Below are 20,076 nucleotides of genomic sequence, written 5' to 3' on the forward strand. Positions count from 1 at the left end.
ACTTTTTGTATGAAACATATCTTGACCAAGGGAATTTATTGTTGTTTAAATGGCACACTTTCCTTGAGAGAGAAAACAGTGTCACATACAAGAAATAGCAACGAATATTTAAAGGCTACTCAAGTACAGGTTAAAGGCTGTTTAAGGCCTTTCTAGGGGCCGAATGCATGTTGGGGTCCAATAGGGGATATAGGGATAAAAGTTTCAAAGACTACTAGTACTTATGTTTATGTTAAAGGGATTTTACCTTATTATAAGTATGAAGCATCTTTCGACCAATAGGGTAAAATATTAAAAGATGACTATTTTAGGATTTCAATCTTCTTGGTATGAAACATCTGAGGGAAAGTAGGTTCTATTTGTAACAATGAAGGTAATAGTCCTGTGGTGTCTGGATAGATGGGCGTAAGGTATATTTCTACACTGCTAATGCAATATACTTTTGCTAATGGGATTCAAGGTCTAAATGAAGGATCATAGCCGTCCTGGGAGTAGATTGGAAATCAAAGTCAAGTCTTATTTTATAAGAGCTTTTTCACACATCTTTATTTCACAAATCAGTTTAACGAAAATTTACGAAAATGTTCCTCTTATTGTCCTACAGAGTGGTTTTTATAAATGTTTGATTCAGTAAAAATACAAGATGATCACCAGTTATCTCAAGTTATCGGAAACCGTTTTATGTTTACTTGATGTTATAAATGCATAATTATGTAATAACTGATGAGCAGCAAGGGCTCTGTCAATCTTTTGTTTATAATTTTGTTTAATAATGTCTGGAAAAGCCAAGGGAATTATCCTTTTCCTGAATTATTTAATAGTCTTAGAAATTTATTAATACTAAAGGATTGATTACTCCATTTAGAAATTAATGTCTATTTCATCACTTGGCTGTACAAGTGATCAGTCGAACAAAAACTGATGTCATCAAGTCTGATTACCACTTCAAGTGTTATTGTTTTGTCCATTCATTCTATATGACTCAGACTTCACCATCTGTTTTCTTATTGTTCATGGCCTTGTAATCTACTTTATATGTACTCTACGATATATAAAAATTGTACTATATAATGAAGATGTTCAATGTTAAATGGGTTTGTTTGTCAGCCAACATGTGATAACCATGACGACGGGGAGACCCAGGCCATCATCTTGTGTAACGAGTGTGGCAACCTCTGTGCTGAGTGTGACCGCTTCCTACATCTCCCGCGCAAAAAACGGACTCACCAACGCCAGGTAAATAAAAACACACCAACACAAGGCACATAATAAATGTACAAACCCCAACACCAGCTAAACAATAAATACACACCCCCACACCAGCTTAACAATAAATTCACATCCCAACACTAGCTAAACAATAAATACACACCCCAACACCAGCTTAACAATAAATACACACCCCCACACCAGCTTAACAATAAATTCACACCCCAACACTAGCTAAACAATAAATACACACCCCAACACCAGCTTAACAAAAACACATACACACTCGCCAAAGACAGTGAATGTGAGTGATATACTGTATATACACGCCAAACACAGTGAATGTGAGTGATATACTGTATATACTCGCCAAACACAGTGAATGTGAGTGATATACTGTATAAAACTCGCCAAAGACAGTGAATGTGAGTGATATACTGTATATACTCGCCAAAAAACAGTGAATGTGAGTGATATACTGTATATACTTGCCAAACACAGTGAATGTGAGTGATATACTGTATATACTCGCCAACGACAGTGAATGTGAGTGATATACTGTATACACTCGCCAAAGACAGTGAATGTGAGTGATAAACTGTATATACTCGCCAAAGACAGTGACTGTGAGTGATATACTGTATATACTCGCAAAAGACGGTGAATGTGAGTGATATACTGTATATACTCTCCAAACACAGTGAATGTGAGTGATATACGTGATATACTGTATATACTCGCCAAACACAGGGAATGTGAGTGATATACGTGATATACTGTATATACTCGCCAAACACAGTGAATTTGAGTGATATACTGTATAAAACTCGCCAAAGACAGTGAATGTGAGTGATATGCTGTATATACTCGCCAAAGACAGTGAATATGAGTGATATACTGTATATACTCGCCAACGACAGTGAATGTGAGTGATATACTGTATCTATATATACATTGAATGTGAGTGATATACTGTATATATAGAGAGTTACCGGGTATTTAGCAACAGTCAGAGGTATTTCTACATGTTTAACATGACAGTCGTCTATATTTCTTCTCTGGTAAAATTTCAAACCTCAACTTCCATACAGCAAGGTTATACTGTATAAAACTCGCCAAAGACAGTGAATGTGAGTGATATGCTGTATATACTCGCCAAAGACAGTGAATATGAGTGATATACTGTATATACTCGCCAGACACAGTGAATGTGAGTGATATACTGTGTATACTCGCCAAAGACAGTGAATGTGAGGGATATACTGTATATACTTGCCAAACACAGTGAATGTGAGTGATATACGTGATATACTGTATATACTCGCCAAACACAGTGAATATGAGTGTTATACTGTATATACTCGCCAAAGACAGTCAATGTGAGTGATATACTGTATATACTCTCCAAACACAGTGAATGTGAGTGATATACTGGATATATAGAGAGTTACCGGGTATTTAGCAACAGTTAGAGGTATTTCTACATGTTTAACATGACAGTCGTCTATATTTCTTCTCTGGTAAAATTTCAAACCTCAACTTCCATACAGCAAGGTTATACTGTATAAAACTCGCCAAAGACAGTGAATGTGAGTGATAAACTGTATATACTCGCCAAAGACAGTGAATGGGAGTGATATACTGTATATACTCGCCCAAGAAAGTGAATGTGAGTGATATACTGTATATGCTCGCCAAACACAGTGAATGTGAGTGATATACTGGATATATAGAGAGTTACCGGGTATTTAGCAACAGTCAGAGGTATTTCTACATGTTTAACATGACAGTCGTCTATATTTCTTCTCTGGTAAAATTTCAAACCTCAACTTCCATACAGCAAGGTTATACTGTATAAAACTCGCCAAAGACAGTGAATGTGAGTGATAAACTGTATATACTCGCCAAAGACAGTGACTGTGAGTGATATACTGTATATACTCGCTAAAAAACAGTGAATGTGAGTGATATACTGTATAAAACTCGCCAAAGACAGTGAATGTGAGTGATATACTGTATATACTCGCCAAACACAGTGAATGTGAGTGATATACTGTATATATAGAGAGTTACCGGGTATTTAGCAACAGTTAGAGGTATTTCTACATGTTTAACATGACAGTCGTCTATATTTCTTCTCTGGTAAAATTTCAAACCTCAACTTCCATACAGCAAGGTTTACAGATTTGAATTTCAACACAAAAATAACACAGCATACTTGAAGTAAATATCTTGTTTCAGACCTGGGCCCATTCAGAGTCCACATCTACTTGGTCAGACCATCAGGTCTGTAACTATAGACAATGACCTTTAACCTGATTACCTTGACCTTTCCTGCTGTTAACCCATGTGCCCTTTAACCCCTTGCAGAGTTACACCTTTCCATGGCCAGGTAAACTGGACAGGTCAAAGAGGTCGCACCCATTATAATAATAGCTTGTACACATAGAGCCAACAGGTCAAATCCCCTAAAATATTAGCACTAGATCTTTAAAATGCCTTAAATGATGTATTTCTCAAGGCGATCCTGAATATCTGCTTTTACATTTTCATAGGCAAATAAAAACACCACTGTATGATAAATACTTTTATTCACTAGGTAGCTCTGATATTCTCTGGATAGTTCCTTTATTTACTTACTAGGCCTGATATTTGTTCCTTTGGGGCTTTATATCCTCTCAACAACCAAGGTCATATGGATGATGGGGCCACACAGTCGCCACTTTAAAGTGCAATTTCACTGAAATGTCAGACCTGGACTTGGTCGTATGACACTCCTCATGATCACATTATACTGGCTGCATGCTAACCACCCCTTAGTGCCAACCGTTTAAAGCTGAATGCCAAGCCCACACCAGCAAGAAACAATTTGAAGAACTCTGATTTGTCTTTGTTGGGAGACAGAACCCAAAACCTTGTTTGCTTTAGAGTATGATTAACACTCAGGCCAATAGCAACATTTTGCCCAAAAAGAAGTGCAAAAAAGTAGTGGGGAAGTAGAGAGATTTAATAGATCCCAATTATAATGTATTAAAATGGGTGCTGTAGAGGACACCAAAAGTCCCTAATTCTGCAGGTGGATCTCACAATAGTCACTTCTTAGAAATAATGGAGTGAGTAACAGCAGGAGTGAGTAACAGCAGGTGTATTATTTTCTAAACTCCTGACAGACAGGTAGTTCTAGTTTCATTACCAATCAAGTAGTTGTATTACTTACCAGGTAGTTTTGTTAATATCTACTAGTACTAGGTAGATTTGTGATGTTTTCAAACAAACTAGGAATATAAGCATGAAATAATCATTGAAATAACAAATATTGCCCCAATATGTTTACCAGGAAAAGTTCAGGCCACCAAAATCAAACCATGATTAATTCTTTACCTTAAAATGCATGTAAATGTGCCTGACATATTAAAAATAATCTTATTTGCTACAATTTAAGCTCTAGAACAGTAGATGTTCTAGGTAAATGGCAGTTTTTAGACACTGAATGTTTTCCTTGTTGTGTGGCTTATTTTAATAGAAGAGCTTGTAAAATATCTGAACACAATATGTAGATGTGTTAGTGTAACATTTTTGTATATAAAACAAGTCATTGCATGGAAATATAAAAATAAGATGCCAATGTCTTGTAAAGTTGTTTTGTTTTATAATTTAATGCAGCTGTTATAAAACAAGTTTTTCATATTGTTTCTTCACCTTGGGGATTTAGGTCTTAATTTATAAGTCAGTGGGGTTTTTCAAATTTTATTTTTTTAACAATGTTTCACTTTTTATGTTACCTTTACTTGGTTATCACACCTGTATAATTTTCACCTACCAGGTGTTTAAGGAAGAGGAGGAGGCAATCAAGGTTGACCTTCATGAGGGATGTGGTCGGACCAAACTATTCTGGGTCATGTCCCTGGCTGACTCCAAGACTCTGAAGGCTATGGTGGAGTTTCGGGAGGGTAAGTGAATCATTTACACCAGGAATTACCTAACAGACACTGACTTTGGCCAGGTATTTTTAGCTTACCTGTTCAGTAGTAGTCTGTTGTCGTCTTTTGCCTTAACAAGTTCTCTTCTCAAGAACTGTTTAGGGGATTTTGACCAAATTTGGTCTGGAATATCTTTGTGAAGTGGGGGTTCTAAATTATTGAAAAAAATTGTCTATCCTCCGGTGTTGAGCAGTGGGGCTATAATTGATATTAGCTTACATATTGGTTTAAGTGACTTCTTCTCTGGAACTGTGTGATAGATATCAAACATACTTGGTGAAAAGCATTTTGAGATGGTGGGGCTCAAAATTGTACAAGCGGAGGGGGCCAACCTGAATTGATATGTGAGGAGTTGTAGTGGGAATGTCTTTGTACATTATCAATTTGTGAAGACTTTGTCCAGTAGTATGTTTGTATTGTAGGTCGTACCTCAGCCGGGGGTGCTGGTCCTGGTACTTGTCGGTTCTGTGGTACCAGTAACAACACAGGACTCCTAGCCATTGGTAATGTGTGTGCTGATGCCGAGTGTCAGGTAAGCACTGGAACTTTTAAAGAAAACTGCAAAGTAGAATGGAAAAAAACCCATTTTGATTTGATGTTTCACCTAATCAAACTTTCTTTGTCCTTGTAACATAATGATATTTCTAAAGTCTGTTCAGAAATTATTTGACACATTCTAGAAATAATTTGCTGCATTGTTTATTTGTGTATTTTACATTTTTAAATTGCCATGCATATCTCAATTTTTTTCTTTAAAATGGAGATTTTTTTTCAAATTAACAGTTAATTTGTTAAACAGTTAGCGTTCAAAATGTTCAGGATATTCTGAAGTGTTTTAATATCCTGAAGTGTCAATAAATATAATATTGTTTGCATAAATGAACACAATCTAAGACAAAAAGTACATGGAAGTGCCCAGTGAGTTAATACAATGACATCTTCTGTTTGACAGGAGCATGCTCAGAATGCCTGTACCAAGGTGCTACCGTGTGGTCATGCCTGTGGAGGTATCAAGAATGAGGATCCTTGTCTGCCCTGTCTCCATCGCTGTCGCACGGAAAACCAGGAGTCGCTCAAACAGGATGCTGATGACATGTGTATGATCTGCTTCACTGAGGCTCTTGCTGCGGCACCTGCAATCAAGGTATGCCTAGCTCACCTGCCCGAAGGTTAAGTGAGCTTATGCCATAGTGCAGCGTCTGTTGTCCGTCCGTCGTCCATCCGTCCGTCAACTTTTCCTTTAAAACACTACTTGTCCTGAACGGCCCAGTAGATTTGAACTAAATTTGGTATTGAGCATCCTTAGGCCAAGGGGATTCAATTTTGTATAAACGGTGGGTGTGGCCCCCCTGGGGACAGAGGGGTAGGGCCAAATAGGGGAAATAGAGGTAAACCTTTAAAATCCTTCTCCTACGAAAGGGATGAAGGGATTTTATCCTAATTTGATCTGGAGCATCTTTGGGGACTCAATTTTGTATAAACGGTGGGTGTGGACCCCCTGGGGGCAGAGTTGCTGGGCCCAATAGGGGAAAAAGAGGTAAAAACCTTTGAAATCCTTCTTCTACCATAGGAATTAAGGGATTTCATCCCAATCTGGTCTGGAGCATCCTTGGGCCAAGGGGACTCAATTTTGAAAAAACGATGGGTTTGGACCCCATGGGGGCTGAGAGTTGCGGGGCCAATAGGGAAATTAGAGGTTTAAACCTTTAAAATCTTTCTTCTTCTTCTGTATTATTGGAGGGATTTAATGTAATAAGAATAATTTCCCATGGTTGCTTTATTATCCAGGTGAGCGATAAGGGCCCTCTGGGCCTCTTGTGTATCTTGTTTCCAAATATATTGAAATTTTGGAAATTTTGATGAACATGTGTGTGATGTGTAACATGTGTGTGATGTGTAATGTGTGAGTGTCAGTTGTTATGTAGGTGTCATCTTTTTATGTGATGTGTAAGTAGGACATCTGTGCCAGTTGTTACATATTGTGTATGATGTATATCCACAGCTGAAGTGTAACCACCTGTTCCATTTACACTGTACCAAGAACATCCTAGAGAAGTGCTGGGTCGGCCCACGAATCACCTTCGGATTCTCACTCTGTCCAATATGCAAGGTAAGAAACACAAGAAATGAAATGAGAAAACATGTGTAACTTAAAAGTGTAATTTACACATGTAAAGTGTCAGGGGTTTTCAATGATTGTGAATATACAGATAGCTAAATGAAATGGAAGGTAATTCAAGGCTTATTATTTCTGCCAAATGGCTGCCTATTTTCATTATGGTGTGTCTATAGATGTGCAATGAGTTGTTACCTACATTAACTTACTCTAAAGCTGAGCTATCTCTCCTCACATTGAATTAAACCAGAGATTTTCTCACCCTTAAGTTTGACTTATAACCATATGCAGAGAAATAAGAGGTTTACCTCCCTATAATCAACATTAACACTATTTTATATAGAGTACAATAGAACAGCCAGTGTTACGTGACCAACTGAAGCCTATCAGAGACCTGTACAGCGACGTAAAGAGGAAGGCTATGATGAGACTGGAGTATGAGGGACTACACAAGGCCGAGGCCATCACCACACCTGGGGCTCGATTCTACCAGGACCCCGCAGGATTTGCCATGGAGAGATATGCCTATTATGTCTGCTACAAATGTAAAAAGGTACACACAAATTACTTAAACAGAAAAGTTGAGGCATTTTAATAGTACTCTTTATTAAAAACAGAAGATAAGAAAATATTCAGTTTGAATATTTAAGTTTTCACAATATGTTACAAGGAAAGTCACGAATGTATTTTACATCTTGGAAAACAAGTTTAATGGAAATATTGGAATGAACAGGTTGTTTAACAATAATTTGTACTCCACGATCGGTGAAGCAATGTGGGGTTTTCTGGGTAAACAGGGTCTGGATAGATAGGGTTGACTTACAATATTAAACTAAAAAGAGGAAAAACTGAGACAATGTTAAAACCAACACAGACAGGGATTGGAATTAAGCAGGGGGTGGTTTACAATATTTATACAGTATGGGAATTCTGTCATAAATGTTTGTTGAGTTGTTATTATGGCATAATGTATTATGTTTACTGTCATACAGGCATACTACGGAGGTGAGGCTCGCTGTGATGAGCAGGCTGGTGTCGCTGAAGACTATGACCCACAGGAGCTGGTGTGTGGGGGTTGTTCTGATATTTCCCGGGCCCAGGTAAGGAGCAGTCAACATCTAATCAACCCATGTCCCAATTAAATGTTGTGACAGTCAGTTTAAAAATATATATAAGTTTGTTGTATATTTATTTGTGGATATAGATTTGGGATGGAATTTCCATTATCAGTGTCAGCTAGGATGCACTCGTAAATGTGACTGATATAAACTGGACATATAGCACTGTAACTTTAGAAAATATTTGTTTACATATCAAAGCCTTGACAAATTAAAGCCTTAAAGTTAGGATTTTCCACTTCAGAAACTTAATATATTTAATTCTAAAATGCAGGCTAAAAGATACTTTGACAGATTAGAAATGCTTTTAACATTGGTATTTCTAAATATAGATGTGTCCTAAACATGGAACAGACTTCCTGGAATACAAATGTCGCTACTGCTGCTCTGTCGCCGTCTTCTTCTGCTTCGGGACAACTCACTTCTGTAACATCTGTCACGATGACTTCCAGCGTGTCACCAACCTGCCCAAGAGCGAGCTTCCTCACTGTCCAGCAGGTAAAACCTTACATTATAGCTCCCTGTGTCCAGCAGGTAAAACCTTACATTATAGCCCCTGTGTCCAGCAGGTAATACCTTACATTATAGCCCCCTGTGTCCAGCAAGTAAAACCTTACATTATAGCCCCCTGTGTTCAGCAGGTAATACCTTACATTATAGCCCCCTGTGTCCAGCAGGTAATACCTTAAATTATAGCCCCCTGTGTCCAGCAAGTAAAACGTTACATTATAGCCCCCTGTGTTCAGCAGGTAATACCTTACATTATAGCCCCCTGTGTCCAGCAGGTAAAACCTTACATTATAGCTCCGTGTCCAGCAGGTAAAACCTTACATTATAGCTCCCTGTGTCCACCAGGTAAAAATCTTACATTATAGCTCCCTGTGTCCAGCAGGTAAAACCTTACATTATAGCGCCCTGTGTCCAGTAGGTAAAGGACCATACAGCTTCCTCTGTGTCTAGTTGGTAAACACCCTCATCTTAAGCTTTCTATTTGTCGAGCAGAATTTACTTCAGTTGTAATATGTTAGCAGCGGTATTTGAAAATGATCTCTCATTTAATTTTTGTTTCATTTGTTCAGTACAAGGAGGTTGTATTAACTTTGATCACATAATTTAGAATTGCTGCAAAGTGAAGAGTCAGTCATGAGGACAGTTGTGTTTAAATATGTGTTTACTCTGTAGGTCCTAGAGGGAAACAGCTTGAAGGAGACGAATGCCCACTGCACGTTCAGCACCCGCCCACTGGGGAGGAGTTTGCTTTGGGATGCGGAGTTTGTAGAAATGCGCACACATTTTAGCTTCACAACAGAGGACTTTAACTCGGATTCAGGCTCTAGCATGTTTTAACCTGGCCAGTAGTGTTATGTTTGGGTTCGGGAATACCTACAGGGTTCAACTCCAGTACGTCAGTAGTTTAACAGTGTTAAAAACATGTTGTTTAGACGCAGTGTATAGAAACTGTGTGGCTGTCAACACCACACTTAAAAGTGCTCCTCTATCATCTTTGGGTGAAATCATGTGTAGTATTTTAAATTGTTGGTTGCTTTTAACTAGACTATGACTTTCACCTTACTCACAATCTCTGCCTGTACTTGCTTTGTTCATGGTAACACAAATGAAATAACTTTATCATTGCCAAAGACCAACAAATGAATTTTAATATTGTTATTGAGTAATTACTATAGTTGTTACTGGTTATTGCCAGGATAATGAAATGTTACCGATACAAATATTTGTTATCATTAGATGTCATTGGGGAAAACCTACAGCACAGCAAGCATCTCTTTACAATTTCTATGAAATGAAGAGAAAAAACAACAAAAATATTATATTTAGAAAAATCATCATTTTACCTATTCCAGTGCTAAAGTTTGTTCACAAGTCAAGGATAAACTGAAACTTTCTGTTGAATTGCACATTATTACAGCTTCTGTATCCAAATCTGTAGAAGCATGCAGGTTACTGTTTCAGAATGTAAAAGTCAGTTATCTCTGATACTGAAGCTGATTGGTACTCCAAACTATCCTTCAGATTTTGTGAATAGGTCATTAGAACCTCGTTTTGGACTGGTCTGAGAGTATAGGCTAGAATATCTACATGGTCAGTGGACTGAATAGATAGATCTCTTTGTTGGGATATTTAGTATCAGTTCCTAAATGACATGATGAATACAATCGGTTAATATTTATTTCTAGGATATATATTGCTACCTTTAATACGATCTTAATGAGGTTTTTAAATTCAGTTCCATAACAAATTGTTAACTATATTTCATGAACTGCAACTTAACTTGGTAAATTAATATACGAAATGTTGGAGAGGCACACGAGGGCATGCATGGATACTTTGAATGATCAGATGAATGTAAGGAAGATAACTTTTAGTGTTGGTACAATCTTAAGGTAGCATATAATCTCAAATCAGTATGGAAGATTTAATTTCTGGAAAATGTGTTGGTCATTTATTTTTTCCATTCCAAATATATAGCTGTCTAGTCTGCCTCGGTTGTCTACAAGGTTTCAATGAAATAGGAATATATCGGTGTCATGGTTGATTTTGTTTTCTATGAAAGGTTTTATTTTCAGCAATGCTTTGTTTTGACATCTTCAGGATTGGTGGGGTATTTTGAGTGATACATATGAATTCCACTTGTTAGAAACCTATCAGAAGGGTGGAGTGATGGTGTATAAGAGGAGTGGAAGTGTTATGACAATGAGTATGTCTAGAGGTGGTAAAGTGTTGATAACGATAGTGTATTGGCGTGGAAGTGAAATGACATTGAGGAGGTTCTACAAATGATGTAGTATTGCTTATACTTTGTAACTGTTAATGAGAGCAACTGATACAGAAAAGGGTACCAATATTACCAGTAATGTGAATGAGATTTCTCTTTACCTTTGTTTTGTCTGCCTAACCAGTGGACAGCATACACTTGTTTAAATATCGGCTTTGATTGACATCAAAATGACTAATTCATTAATCAGAATTGTATGTAATGCAGGAAATCTTTGAAAATGAGTTGTGATGATTATATGTATAAATATATATACTGTGGGACTCGTTGATTAAACCTCCCATACAGCTGAACACTACAAATGTTCAGTGCTACAAAATGCTTTACCAGTTTAAAGAAGTTGAAATCTACATAATTATAATGATTATTATTACTTGTACCTTTGATACCGTTACGGATGTTTGCTGCTTGGAGGCCAGACAGCTGTGTGGTGTAATGGGAGATGATTGGGATATCTGTGGGTAGCTTTGTAAAGCATTCCTCCCTCCTACCCGATGGTTTAGTATTTTATATATAACTGTGATATATTTGACTGTTTTTTCAGGCAAATAAAATTTTAGACATCTGCAGAAGTCATTTTTTGTGGTTCTTAGATTACCGGCCGCAGAATCACAAAAGTTAAACATTCTTGATATCAATATCAGATATGTTTTAATGGACCGTTTATTTATGTATGTGAAAAAATCAGCTCTTGACTTGAAACTGAATGAATTGCAGAAAATCTATGTCGTGAACATTTGAGAGGAAATGTGAAGTGAAAGAATAACACTTTTCTTTTTGGAAGTACTGAATTGATATTTCTAAAATTACCCAATTTACAATTTTGGGACTGCCCGTTGAAAAAAGATAGGTGCACAAGGCATCACCATCTTGAAATTTTGCATGAAGTACTGGAGAAATCTTTCTCAATTTGATACATTACTATTGTAGTTAATAGCTTAAAAGACAATTACATATTGAATGGAAAATGTGAGACCCCTTGAGAAGTACCAGACCTTGCATTGTTAAGGACCAGATCCCTTGGGAAGTACAAAACCTCCTGGTGAAGGACTTTGGTATTTCCCGGCACGAAAGAAGAGCCCATTGCCTTCCTCGTTCAGGCCAACATTCAAACATCAAAGCCAAATTTTAAGTGAGGTATTGCCAAGGAAGGTGCTAGGGAAACAGGTATTTAGATGTAGAGAGAAATACAAAAAACCAAATATTGTGGGGAGCATATTTATTTTTGTCGCTTTTGTGTCCACAAGTAGAGCTGAGGGCATCCTCGATATCCAGGTGTAAGGACCAGACTCACCTGTGAAGGACCAGACCCCATTCTGAAGGACGAGAAACCACTTGTGAAGGACCAGACCCTTTTGTGAATACTCGGTCTCCTTGTAAAGGCAATGCCTCATTATCACTCATACCTACCATAGTTTCTGATAATAATCTGTTGAACAGACAACTTATTGTAAACAATTACACAACAATGATACCATGTCAAACATAGCTTTTATTTTTTCAAACATGCAGACATATATGCATTCAACACAATTAAGTCACCAAAATGTACATTGTTGATATAACTAAATGACACCTTGTTAGAGGTAACTAGAACAATAACTTCATAAACCAGAACTGTAAGTTAAAGGCTTACTAAGGCAAACCATCGCAAAGCAATCCTTAGTGTCCCACCAGTAACAAGTATCTGCACAAAGGGGCAATCCGCATACAATGTACCTCCATCACAAAGGGTCGAAATCCCAAATTAAAATGCTGGTGCACAACTTCATAAGATACAGATTATTCATACAAAGTTTCAATAAAATCCACCTGTTAGTAAAGGAGTAGTTGCACGGACAAGTATTTTGCACAAAGGGGAATAACTCCATCAAAAAGGGTCGAAATCGCAAATTAAAATGCTGGTGCACAACTACATAAGATACTGATCATTCATGCAAAGTTTCAATCCACCTGTTAGTGAAGGAGGAGTTGTGTGGACAAGTATTTTGCACAAAGGGGCATAACTCCATCAAAAAGGTTTGAAATCCCAAATTAAAATGCTGGTATACAACTACATAAGATACCAATCATTCATGCAAAGTTTCAATGAAATCCACCTGTTAGTTGAAGAGGAGTTTTCCGGACAAGTTACTGTGGACGACAGACAGACATCCAGACAGGCCAGACAGGGTGATTCCAGTATACCCCCCTAACTTCATTGCGGGGGTATAATTATAGGATATTTGTACACCCTATTTGGTAAAATTTGATAGTGGAATTGAGAACTAGTCAAAAATGTCTAAGCAACTCTGAGGAAAGGTTTGAGATTTAAATAAATAGCAGCACCTGTTCAGGAATATGTAAGCAAAAGTGAATTATTCAACAAATAACAGGCAGTGGTGAAAATGCAGAAAACAAAATGAAATGCCATCACTTTATAACAATTATCATTATCTACCACATGTTACGTAAGTACAAACATCAACTTTCCTGTCATGATAACGAGTATGAGTATTTACCATAGTATTATTGGATACATTTTCAATCTTTACATATCATTTTTCATTTCACATCATATAATTACCTTGCTGTCCAAATTATCATATGATCACTTCAGCAATGAAGTAGCCTTTCTTATTCAAGGTAAGTATATTTGCAATACAAACTTTACAAAAATAATAATGTTAATTTCCATTGTAAATCATTGATCTTTTAAACTGAACAAAAGACTGACAGTGATGTCAACTAAACAAAACGTTACAACCTATAATAACAGAAGCCATGTCATTTTACAAAAACATGAAAACTAACTGTAGTAACCGTTGTCATGTCATCTATTTATAAATATATCAACTAAGTGTAATAATATTAACATTAACAATAGTCATGTTTTGCATATGAAAGATGTAGATTCAGTGTAACTACAGATATCCTATACCTGCTGTAGGTATTATCTGTCCCAGTGTACAGGACTCTGGTATTGTTTTAAGGGTGAAACTTTTCAACACCACACTTGCATCATCATTAGGTCACATCTTGCATCAAATATTATTCCAACAGAAGTGAAATCCTATATCTGGTACAGAGAAGAGCTAATCAGGACCCCCGTACCACTGCCAGGACCCCGGATAAAACAAGTATCCAACTCATAAAAGTTGATTATTCTGAAGCTTGTAGGTTATGATTCAGAATAAACTCATTCCATCAAAAATGACTAACAATTTGTGTATTTCAGACAATTAGAAAATACTGTGATCTTCTACAGGAGCATGATAGTGGGGAACGTTAGGACTGTGGTACTAAAGGGAATACTGAAGATTAATTCTGAGGACTCATTGGGAGAACAATTTGGCAGTGGTATATTTGGGAACAATAACAATAAAACCTGAGGACTTTTATCACCGGTTGGGTTTATTACACTAGTCCATTTAAATGACAAGTCTTTAGATAGAGCATTAATAGCATCTCTTAAATAATAATAAAAAAAAATATGTTTTATCATTTTCAAATTATAGGTCCCTGTATAAATTCTAATAAAACTGCAACAATATATTATGCACACCAAATAACAACTGTAAAACATTATTCTTGGTTGCCAAACCTCACATTTTGGGAGATTGAATCCTGCAATTCAATGTCACCATGTGAGCCGAATTTTCAAGTTATACAAACATTTCTCCCTCCATATCAAACAAAGGATTCCTAAATAGGAATGTCCGTACAAGAATCTAACGCTGAATCAACAGGCAATAACAAGGTTTGTACCAAAACAATAGATAAACATACTTGTGGCAGACATTTTGCATAGGATCAGATTGGGGAACATGTCTAGCACCAATTTATCTCTTACTTAACCTAAGGACTAGACTTATTCCATAGCCCTATGAAATACTTAAAGTGAATGATGCATTATATACCTTTCCTTCATTAATGACTACTTCCCTGAACTTCTAAACCATAAAGTAGGGCAAGTGCCAACAATGCATGCCTGACAAGTTCTCATTAAAGAGGCGAGTGTCATAGATGGTCAAAATCCAGGTTAAATCTGCTATTTGAAGGTCATTTCACTATCATTAAAAGTTTTCAAGTTCATCAAAATCAGTAGTATAACATTTAAACTAAAATGTATCAATATTTTCATTTCAATATACATGTTTATATTTTTATGGAGTATTTTAATATTCAAAGTTTTAAATTTAGAATTCAGAATTATTTTCAATGATGGGATAAGTAGTGCAAATGCAGGAGATCTAAAATTTACTAAAATTTACTATAATTTACTAAAATTTACTCGCCTAGGCTAGAGGTCAACTGCTGCTTGACCTGCACAAAAGTAGGTGACTTGGTAGGTATGCAATTTGGTGTATCCAACACCATCAAAACTATAACAGATAGTATTTTAATAAACTTGTCTATGAATATACCTACCTGGTAATTATAATGGTACAGTACCAACTAAAAAACATTTCTTGTCAACAAAAAAACAAAACAAAAATCAATGAAAAGAGCATAATTATAATTATGTACAAAATAACGCTATTTGAATAAAACACAAGTAATGCATTTATATACATTGGAATGTGCAGAGTATACCTGATACTACAAAAAAAAGTAAGCCTTGTCATCATAACAAAAGAAATTTAAAAAAAAAGTCTCCCGTGCTGCCTAGATGACCCACTTTATCGATGGGTCATGAAACAATACAAGTAAAACCAAGTGCTGTTTGGTGCAATGAAATATCACCAGACTGAGTATACCCTTGTTCTTTAAAAATCACTTTTAAATGCCGCATGAAACATATTGGTCTATTCGTCAAAGATCATCAGGTAAATATATAGACTGCAAAACAAGTGAAATAGTCCACTACCAATAAGCTGAAAGGTTTTCCCAGATTTATGAAGAAAGAACAATCGTTATTTTGAGAAATTTGATTTCACTGACTAATAGATTGGTGATGAGGATTTCAAGTACACATGTACCAATTTTTAACTTGTAACAGATAAACTGAAGAACATCTGTCAACCTTCCATAGCACCAACACAAATTTCTACACACACTGCACACTTGTGTCAAACTTAAGTCAGGATATTTGTCAAACTGTCCTAGCTTAGAGTGTGGCCAGCGAAAAACCCTACCACACTTCATTGTATATTTTACCATATCTCAATATCTATAACCTAATAAAATGAACAACCTGCTAATGTAAATACTGTAGTCCTCCAAATGTTGGGTTCATCAGAGAGGCTCAATTCCATGTTTCTCCTGATCAGATGATGTAAATAGTGGGGCCCAGTTCACTTACAGCTGTGTTCTTCAGGTCTAGAGGGGTTCCATTTCATGCTTCTCCTGATCAGATAAAAGATTCTGACCCACTTCCATGTTACCATCATTTGTTATAGTGGCCTCCTCTGCATTATCTATGAATGAAATATTAAAACAAGTATTTGAATAATGAAATAAGACAAAAATATATCAATACAACCAGAGACGTATATACTCTAAGCACTGTACTATACTTACATAGTAACAGGAAGATTCCAGGAGAAATTGTTATGACTATATACAGAGATTTTGATTTGTTTTAATTACATTTACAATGAATACAGCTGTACCCCAAACATTCCTGTATTGGAGTCCAATCCCTCCAGGAAGTCACACTTACTAAATTTATACAATATTGAGCTTCCTTGGGTTACAGATGTTAAAACCAAATTTGGTAAAAATCCCTTTACTAATACCGAAATAGTAGTATATACATTTATTTTTTTCTACTGTGCAACTCCCCTCTGCCCTAGGAAGGCACCACCATTCATTTATACTCTTCATGTTGCTCTGTGGTATATCTGACAAACTAACTAGTCGTCTGCAGAGGGTTCAGAACACTTTAGCACGGCTAGTTACTCGTACTCGAAAGAGAGAGCACATCACACCTGCGCTTTATTCGTTGCACTGGTTACCTGTACGATACAGGTCGCAGTACAAAATTCTGGTATACACATACAAGGCACTGGATGGAACAGCTCCTCAGTACCTACAGGAACTTGTTACCCTGTATCAGCCGTCAAGATCACTGCGGTCGGAGTCAGAATCTTTGTTGTGTGTCCCAAAATCTCGTACTGTGACCTACGGAAACAGATGCTTTGGGAGGGTTTCGGCTACGTTGTGGAATAGCTTACCATCTGCTATTAGGAAGTCAAATACCCTGGCCAAGTTCAAGAGGGACATAAAAACTCACCTCTTCACGTCTGCATTTTAGAATCTTTGCAAAGACGTCATGTAAATACCACCCTTTTATTTGTTCAATTATGTGCACATTGCTTGTTAAATGTATGAAAGTGATTGCAAGCCTTTGTTGTTTGTTTTCACAATTATAACATTACTATTATCCATATGTTGTAAAGCGCCTTAGAGTAATTTTACAAATTATATAGAGCGCTATATAAATGCTGTATGTTATTATTATTATTATTATTATAATACAATATTGAATCCTCATGGCCCAGCAATGCTCACGACTTTATTTAATGAACTATTTTCAAGGAAAAGTTGATGATGGACGGACAATGGATACTTTGTTCCTGCAGAGTTAGACTCCTCCACCACAGAGTCAGCTTTCCTCCACCACATCTGCATTATTAATAATATCTACCTTGTTAATACTATCATTGTGGACCTAACAAACCTTGAGCTTCTTTCGTCTGGTCAAACGTGCTTTGTTTTAGGCACAGTCGGTTGATAATGATGTAGAGTATTAGAAAGCCGACGGAGATGAAACTGTACAGTCGGAATGTCCACACAAACCCCAGTGGTTCCACTATCTGTCCGGTGACGATGCTGCCGATACCCTTTCCTGTGCAACAGGCAAAGGGGCACAAATGTTTATGCTACATACAGCTATGTACAAATGAAGGTTAAAGGGACTATAATTGTAAAAATCAGTTAAAAATATCATAAAAAGTTACATTTTCAGAAATAATGTCACAAAACATATACTTTGAAGTTTCTCTTAATTACACTAAAGTTTCTGCAAGCATTCTAATAATTGCTGATAATAATTCGGAATTGAATTTTACGACCCATTGCTAACTCATATTAACACTACAAAGTAGATAAACAGGGAGATTACAGATCCATCTTAAAAGAGGCAAGCCAAGAGACGAATAAACACGTATGTTTAATGTAGGGATTGTCCCAGGAATCCTGTCAATCCCAAAATCACGAGAGGCAGATCAGTACAGAATGGGGAAGTGCTTACTATTGTCAAATTTTGCTATGATCAATTTCGAATTTTTCTAATCTACAAAATGATGTAGGTGTGTAAATAACAGGCCCTTGGGGTCTTTTGTATACAAAAAGTTTCAATTGTCACAAAATACTTGTTGAAACATACATCAGCAGATATCTACAAAACACAAGAGATCCAAGAGGGATATTGTCGCCCACCACTGTACCATCTTCATTAGTTCTTCGTCAGTTTGATATTTTTCTTATCTGTTTGATCGGGTCATGTTAACAGTAAATGCACTTTGAGGTAAAAAAAAAATATCTAAACTTCATACCGCTGTGTATAAAAGACAACCTTAATAATAAGTTTGTCTTTTCACATATTTACTAGTACAGTACTTAATGTGAAAGAAATAGAACTAATTATCATTGCAATATGAGAAAGATCTGTTAGTTTCTTCCTTCGGCCATCTTGTTTTTATGATCACTCTCAAAATAAACCATGCACAACTATAGGATGAAAAGGAACCTAGATATCAAATTTCAGAAAGATCCCTCCAGTACTTCCTGAGAAATAGCACTAACAAACCTTCAATGCCAAAATCCAAGATGGCCACCTGTCAACCGTTTTGTCTATCTAATCTCAAAAGTAAACACTCACAATAAAGGACCATTGGAAACCTACATAACCAATCTGAAGAAGACCCCTCCTCTACTTCCTGAATAATAGTGATACATGTAACAAACCTATGTCTAAATCCAAGATGGCCATCTGTCCGCCATTTTGTTTATCCAATCAGTCTCAAAAGTAAACACTCACAATTAAGGACCAAAGGAAACCTATACATCAAATTAGAGAAGAATCCCTCCAGTGGTTCCCGAGATATAGTGATAACAAAACCTTCACTGTCAAAATACAAGACGACTGCCTGTCGGCCGTTTTATTCATCAGATTTGTCTCAAAACATGCACAACTAGGGACCAAGGGGAACCTTCATATGAAATATGAGATAGATCCCTTCAGGACTTTGTGAGAAATATTGATAACAAGAATTGTTCAAGGACAGATGGATGGCAGATGGACGACTGGTGATGGACCATGGACAAAGGGTGATTTGTATAGCCCTCCATCAGATGATGGTGGTCTAAAAGTGTGCAATATATGCAATTGATTTCAGTAACACTTAAATGTTGTCATTTCAAATTATCTTACATTTTTAGTCTGGATCAGAAGGAAGACCTACAGCATATGACATTAAGTGCTGTAAAGTTTGGGTTAAATTCTAAGCAGGATCGGTGAAGGTGTAAAGAAGGTGGGAGACATGGATAAAAGGTCATGGTACCAGAAAACATACATGTTACATGACGTGGCTGAATCACAGTTGAACAAGCAAATAATTAAACGCTGATCTATTGTTTCCAAGAAGATAAGTTTCCTATAATTTTTTTATTTTTTTTTGGGGGAGGGGGGTCGATCTTGTATACTTTGTGACTGAACTAGTACTGCAGACCTGTATGAATATTATGACTACAGGCCACTGCATTATTGTGTTTTGTCTGTTACACCCCAAAGTGTAATTCTATAGAGTGGCTGTAATTGCATTCATGTTTCTACATTTTCCAAGGCCCTGCCTTTCTGTACCTCCACTCCCA

At 36.7% G+C, this 20,076-nt stretch overlaps 2 protein-coding genes across 4 annotated transcripts in view; one reads left to right on the top strand and one right to left on the bottom strand.

Moving 5' to 3' along the window:
- Positions 1–11,781, top strand: part of LOC110442255 (E3 ubiquitin-protein ligase MYCBP2-like) — a 79,532-nt gene extending 67,751 nt beyond the window's left edge. Inside the window, exons 77-86 of the mRNA XM_021485761.1 lie at positions 1,108–1,236; positions 3,451–3,495; positions 5,033–5,159; positions 5,612–5,721; positions 6,142–6,333; positions 7,192–7,299; positions 7,649–7,858; positions 8,298–8,405; positions 8,756–8,921; positions 9,606–11,781. Of these exons, the coding sequence (XP_021341436.1) occupies positions 1,108–1,236; positions 3,451–3,495; positions 5,033–5,159; positions 5,612–5,721; positions 6,142–6,333; positions 7,192–7,299; positions 7,649–7,858; positions 8,298–8,405; positions 8,756–8,921; positions 9,606–9,721 (1,311 nt within the window). The 3' untranslated portion in view covers positions 9,722–11,781. The remainder of the gene's footprint in view (positions 1–1,107; positions 1,237–3,450; positions 3,496–5,032; positions 5,160–5,611; positions 5,722–6,141; positions 6,334–7,191; positions 7,300–7,648; positions 7,859–8,297; positions 8,406–8,755; positions 8,922–9,605) is intronic.
- Positions 11,782–13,336: 1,555 nt separating this feature from the next.
- Positions 13,337–20,076, bottom strand: part of LOC110442264 (major facilitator superfamily domain-containing protein 6-A-like) — a 30,268-nt gene continuing 23,528 nt past the window's right edge. For all 3 annotated transcript variants that reach the window (XM_021485774.1, XM_021485773.1, XM_021485775.1), the window contains exons 4-5: positions 17,882–18,049; positions 13,337–16,616 (exon numbers count right to left, since the gene is read on the bottom strand). In XM_021485774.1, the coding sequence (XP_021341449.1) occupies positions 16,519–16,616; positions 17,882–18,049 (266 nt within the window). In that variant the 3' untranslated portion in view covers positions 13,337–16,518. The remainder of the gene's footprint in view (positions 16,617–17,881; positions 18,050–20,076) is intronic.

Source organism: Mizuhopecten yessoensis, unplaced genomic scaffold (genome assembly GCF_002113885.1).
Source record: "Mizuhopecten yessoensis strain PY_sf001 unplaced genomic scaffold, ASM211388v2 scaffold716239, whole genome shotgun sequence".
NCBI classification, from domain to species: Eukaryota; Metazoa; Mollusca; class Bivalvia; order Pectinida; family Pectinidae; genus Mizuhopecten; species Mizuhopecten yessoensis.